General features: G+C 32.7%; 1 protein-coding gene across 1 annotated transcript in view; it reads right to left on the bottom strand.

Annotated features, from left to right (window-relative positions):
• Positions 1-920: 920 nt before the first annotated feature.
• The window catches only part of LOC106458123, a 26,712-nt gene continuing 21,166 nt past the window's right edge, over positions 921-6,466 (bottom strand). Inside the window, exons 6-8 of the mRNA XM_022384453.1 lie at positions 4,552-4,686; positions 3,247-3,377; positions 921-2,100 (exon numbers count right to left, since the gene is read on the bottom strand). Of these exons, the coding sequence (XP_022240161.1) occupies positions 1,980-2,100; positions 3,247-3,377; positions 4,552-4,686 (387 nt within the window). The 3' untranslated portion in view covers positions 921-1,979. The remainder of the gene's footprint in view (positions 2,101-3,246; positions 3,378-4,551; positions 4,687-6,466) is intronic.

Below are 6,466 nucleotides of genomic sequence, written 5' to 3'. Positions count from 1 at the left end.
CCGACAAACCTGCCTGCGTTAATATAATAAAATCTATGTGTATTAATATAGTGTTGTAAAATCTGTCTGAATTAGTGTAATAGCGTAATAACTATCTATTCTAGTTTGTGTTAATATAATAAAGTCCAATCTAACTGTATTAGTATACTGCCGTCAATTCCACCTTCATTACTGTAATAGTATCAAATCTATATATCTATTTATATTAGTTATATTTGTCTGCGTTAATATAATTAATAACTTCAAATATACCTGTATTAATATAGTTGTCAAATCAATGTGCATTAGTGTAATAGTGTCAAATCTATCTATCTATATTAGTCTAGTGCTGTCAATTCTGTCGTCGTTAATATACTAAGACGAAATCTATCTGTATTAGCCTACTGCGATCATATCTATCTGTGTTAGTATAGTGCTGTCACACTTGCTTACGTTAGTGTAATAGTGTCAAATCTATAAGCATTAATCTAGTATTGTGAAATCTTTCTGCGTTACTGTAATAGTATCAGATCTAACTGTATTAGTATAGTGGTGTTAATTCTGTCTGCGTAAGTGCAATAGTGTCAAATCTCTCGATACTAATCTAATGCTGATAAATCTTCCTGTATTAGTATAGCCAGTTCTATCTCTATTAATTAGTATAATACTGGAAAAACTGTCTGTATTATCTTAGTTTTCTTTGCCATTCACACTGTGTTATTATAATACTTTCAGTGTTTGTTACTATTATTAACGACAAACTGTATTATTTGTCATCCCAATAAATGTTTAAATAACTTCCAGGAACTTTTTTGTTTAGATGTCTCTTATTATATACTATGAATACGACAGAGAGAAAAATGCAACATTAAAAAAAGTAAATAAAATCTGTTCAAGAGACTCAAATGAAAGCTTAACTTACACGAAAAAGTTCCTTCACGTTTCGTTTATTTTGTTCAAGGAGCCAATAAGCAGTGTCTCGTTATCTTCCAATTACAGTTGGTTTAAATATCACGTGACACGTATTACTCGGATATTTTCAAACATACTTTATAAAAGTGATTCATATACATATATATAGATAGATAGATATACACTTAAAGATGAATATGTATAACAAAACGCGAATTGATCATTTATTTACCAAACCGTTCTTTATTTAACCGATTTCGTAGCATCGTAGGTTTCTTGCTCTCCGATATAAAAACTATTAAAACCTGAAAAATCTAAACATCTTTTTGAAAAATAATAAATTTAAGTTTAAACTTTCATCAAACATATAATTTTGTATTTTTAATTAAAAAACTCAGGCTAGAAAATAAAATATCTTATTACTAAAGTTTGAGGTTAAAATTTAATTAATATTAAAATATTTTTAACATTAACGGTAAAATTTCTATAATACAATACATAAAATTCACAGGCTACAGATATTATTGCTGAAAAATGTATTACTTACATAGTCCTGAATAACTTTAATGTTTCTTTGGAGTTATCCACAGTATACTTAAGGTACAGTTCAGACGTATATGAGATTTCATAAGTTTTATATAAATTTTAAACTTAATTGTATTAATTTTCAAAAAACAAAAAGTGTTACTTTTAGTTGTATTCTGGTTTTTATAGTTTTTATACTGAACAGTAACCTGTGATGCTATGAAACCGGTTAAATAGCAGAAGAGTTTGATAAAATATAACGGTTTGGTAAGAAAAAGAGAGAATTCGAGTTTTCTTATATTTATATAATATATGTACGATTTATTTATTTATTTCCATCTTTATTAAACATGCTAGGTTAATCATCATTACGAGTTTACTCCACATATTATTTCTTTATCTTTTACATCAAAAAATTAATTACAAAAAACTCCGCTTGAATAAGTTTTTTAACTACAATGTACCTTCATTATCACCTGTTTCTCCTTTTCTTTTGTTCCTTAATTAAACCAAATGTTGACTTTCAACCAGTAACAACAGTGATCTAAGCTCGTACACACATACTAAGCTTTGTCAGTACGGTGTTGACTCAAGCGGGGTGCCGTTCGTATAATACAATTGTTGACTAAATCTCTCATGTTAGGCAACAAAAATAACGTCTGCAGGTACAAAACACCGCCATGCCTGAAAGAAAAAGAGAATCGACTTGGTTCATCTGTTTATCTTTACGATACAGTTTGGCTAAAATGTTGCTACAAGTTAATATTTATATTAATATCTTTTTAGAATATCTTAGCAACTCTTACCAAGTGTGTTTATATGTATACATACATGTTTATATAGATATATATAGACATAATACCTGTCCTTCGAAAGCGCTCAGGTTATAGGGTATCGTATTTTTGGGTTAAATTGATTTCTTGAACCAACGTGTTAGTTTGTCTAAGGATATTTTCGGTACGTGATTACTTAACATTGGATTGACCTATAATCATTTTCTTATGGTGTGTAAATTATACGCTCAAATCCTTACTAACATATAATCCATTTATTCCATTAAAAAACTGTAATATACATATATTTCTGAGAAAACAGATCTGACCAGAAATGACTCTATAACTATTGGTCAGTTTAATAACGACAGAAAGTAATAACAATTTAACTGGAAGTTACATGAGGGTATTTCGATTCCAGGCACGATCTTCCTTCATTTTATGTAGATTATTTCATGCTTAAAATAAACCAGTTTATAGTTATAAACTGTCGCTTATTTTCCGAATAAAAGTGGTCGGTTTTACGTAGATATTGATGTTATGCAACTTTACAAAATGAGATCAAACATTACACAAAAAATTAATAAATACTCTCGTTCCAGCTAGAAATCAAATGAACGGCGATAGTCAGGCAGTTACTAAAACACACAATGGTTATTGATTTACAGAGAAGATACAAAATTATAAATGTAGATATAAGAGATGCCACGAAATAGTTAGGAGATTGTGGTTTCCAAAAACAGTGCTTTAAGAAGCTTATTGACTCATGTCATATCTGGGAAAGTTTTCGTTTTATTTCTAAATCAGTATTTATCACAAAACAAACGTGCATAAAAGTTGTTAATATTTTTAACGGCGCTTTTTTTCTTCTTTACAAGATATTAAATGTACACATGATAGTATATACGTGTGGTAATTTAATATTAAGTACTTCCCACTATTCAATATACATAGAAATCTAGTACGCTGAGTTTAATATTGAGTACAGAACGTAGCTGTTATCTTTTTAACATGACCGATGAGAACGTAAACGTAATAATTCCCAAGTAGTACTTACATGATTAACATTTCAGATGTATATGACGTTTCGTAAGTTAATAAGTTCGTCACTAGACGGCAGGTGTGTAGCTTGAGTAGTTCAACTTCCGGCCTCGTGAGGTTGTCAATAATAGTAGGAAGTTGGTTAGTCTAGAATGTTTCAATAAAAATAAGTTGTTGACAGGTTTACAAACAGCCTATACTAGTACAGTGGCAATATATCTATAACCAAGTAAACTGACGGTTATACTGTTGATATAGGAAACCAAACAAGTTTATTAACTGACGTATCATACATGCGGTTACAGCAAAAATGAATATATAAATAAAAATAAATAAAAAAGGAGGGTAACAGTATTATGGTAGCGTTAGCAACTTTGCTCATAACAAACAAATCTGTAGGATTTAAATATAATATCTATACTAATAGTTCTATAGGAATAAATACAATATCTATACTAATAGTTCTATAGGAATAAATACAATATCTATACTAATAGTTCTATAGGAATAAATATAATATCTATACTAATAGTTCTATAGGAATAAATACAATATCTATACTAATAGTTCTATAGGAATAAATATAATATCTATACTAATAGTTCTATAGGAATAAATTAAGCTGTGCTTTATCCGGAATAATTGAAAACAACAAATATATTTTAAAAAATTATATTTTGGGGGCATTTTTATTCACTTATATTCTTTATTTAATAATTATTTTTTGCAGTTTTCTAGGGAAGGCAGTAAAGTATTTATCTGTCAGTTTCTTTTACTATGTCCTGAGACCCTGGTCTTGACATTTTCAGTCTAAATGGTATCTTATGTAACAAAGGTTTAAACGGTCAGGTAAGAGACCTATAAGAATCAGAGAGAGAGGACAACCTGTCAGAAGTACCCGCCATCAACGCAGCTACTCTCATCCGGATAGCGGGATTGACTGTCACAGTTATAACAGTCTCACAACTGAAAGTGCGTCATAACGCGACTCGAATCGTGAATCTTCGTATCTGCAACCTGGCACGCTTACTTTAGACTACGCCTGGTCCTAAATAGTGTTAAAAACACGTGCATATTTTACACACACATTTCCAAACAAGCATAAACTATGGCAATATTTCCTTATTAACTGATGCTTGCACTGATAGTGTGAAGTGATACTGTCATTACCACGTTTACATAGAAGGCGTCATGTTAACAGATGGATATATTTTTATTTTACGGATCTTGGATAAATTATTTAAACAAACAGAAAAGCCAATAGGCTGTTTACCCACCAACACACATAACTGGTGAAAACAAATAAGTGATTAGTCCTTACCAGAACAAGTGAGTTGATTTCGAAGTCTGCGAAGTTGGCAAGCCCACGAGCTATTGAAATAAGAAGTTCAACTCGATCCTCAACGGGGTTTTCTAACAGTCTAACCAGGCCAGTCAAGTACGGTTGGAGTATACCCTAGGTTAAGGAAAACAGGACAGTTTCACCTGTTTTACTAACAGAATTGTCATATACATTTAAGTTTCTGAGTATGTGTGTAAATAAGCCGTATCTTTTAAACATCGCCCCAAAAAACTTCTTTGTTTGGATTCTAAACGACTTCTAGACTTCAAAACAACATGCTGGTGTGAACAACCAACTACGCCCTCAATTGTTTTCTTTGCTGAGGCAACATTACCTATATATGTATATTGCCCAGTTATATACAATGCTCGGGAACAAATAGAATGTTATTCACCGTAGCTAAATAAACTAAGTTTCAATGCATACCGGATTTTATGAAATTCAGAAATTGGAAATTTCGACCTAAACAGCACCTTATTTAGTCATCCTTTTATTCGGTTCAAAGAACCAGAAAAACCCGATGCAGTTCAACAGAGTTCACTCTCATATAATCGTTATTTCTTCCTTAAATATCTGTACACCCACATGTGATGTTTTTAAAACCAACCCGATTAAAAAATATATGTACAACTCTGTTTCCAGTTTCCTTCTTCAAACTTTAAGTACGTGAAGATTTATCTTCTTCTTTCTTCAGTTTAGGTTGCTAATGGACAAAATAACTTATTATTTCTAGTTTAATGGTTCATTTTGTTTTATATGCCATTAGGAGCAGTAACGATTACATGAGGGTTGAACTCTGTTAAGCAGTATCTTCGTATATAGCGTTCAGGTATATCACTCTTTAATTATGAACTTCTAACCACAGGGAGGACAGTCATTTAGGAGCACCCACCGTCACATCGAATAAAAGGATTGACTGCCATTTTCATAACTCGCCAACAGCGGAAAGTGCTGAGTAAGTTCAGGCGACATAACGGCTCGAACTTAGGACCTTTTGATCCGCAGTACCAGCCCATCAAGATTTAGGATTCTCTCACTTTACACAAATATAATGTTATTCCCCAAACAAAGCTAGCCAGGGATAAATGTATACAGCAATAGCCAAGGTTTAAGAACCTTTCTCTGTACACATCTGCGTACATATATATATACACACACAGCGTGGTCACAAGTAAATAGACACCACCTTTTCCGAAAAAAAAATAAAATTTTCAGTCATATTCACATGAATTGATATATTTATAATTTAATTAATATCTAGTAGATCTTCCTTTCGCTTCGTGGAGTTCGTTGATCCTTTGGGGCATCGTGAGAATCATCTCGTCAATTTTAGATTTTGGGATTTTCGCCCAGTCTTGCTTCAAAACTTGAAGTAGATCGCTCTTGAAGTTGGTTTTTTTGTTGTTTCTTGACTTGCCGGTCGAGTATAGCCCAGGGGTTTTCAATGGGGTTCATGTCAGGAGATTGGCTCGGCCAGGGCAACTTCTGGATACCATTTTCTTCCTGCTACTTTTGGGTGTTTCTAGCAGTGTGACACGGTGCTCCATCTTCCTGGAATAACGTTGTGTTACTGTCCACGAAACCCGAGGAATAAAGTGGCAAGAGCCCTTCCTCCAATATTTCGACGTATTTCGCAAAATTTGTGTTGCTAACGCACTCCACTAAGCTCGATCTCCCACCAACCCAAACAGTTCCCCAAAACTATCACGCTGAAACCACCATGCTTCACAGTTGGCTGCAATCTGTTGAGCCAAAATTCATGATGAGGCATTCTCCAGACCCATATCCTTCCACTGTCCGAAAATTGAGCGTATCTTGATTCGTCTGAGTGCAATGCGGTCTTCCAAAAGTCCAGAGGCTTGGTCATCATATCACCTGCCCACTTCTTTCGTCT

The sequence above is a fragment of the Limulus polyphemus genome, unplaced genomic scaffold (genome assembly GCF_000517525.1).
Source record: "Limulus polyphemus unplaced genomic scaffold, Limulus_polyphemus-2.1.2 Scaffold20, whole genome shotgun sequence".
NCBI classification, from domain to species: domain Eukaryota; kingdom Metazoa; phylum Arthropoda; class Merostomata; order Xiphosura; family Limulidae; genus Limulus; species Limulus polyphemus.
The sequence above is the reverse complement of the archived record's forward strand: the minus strand, read 5'-3'. Positions and strand labels throughout refer to the sequence as shown.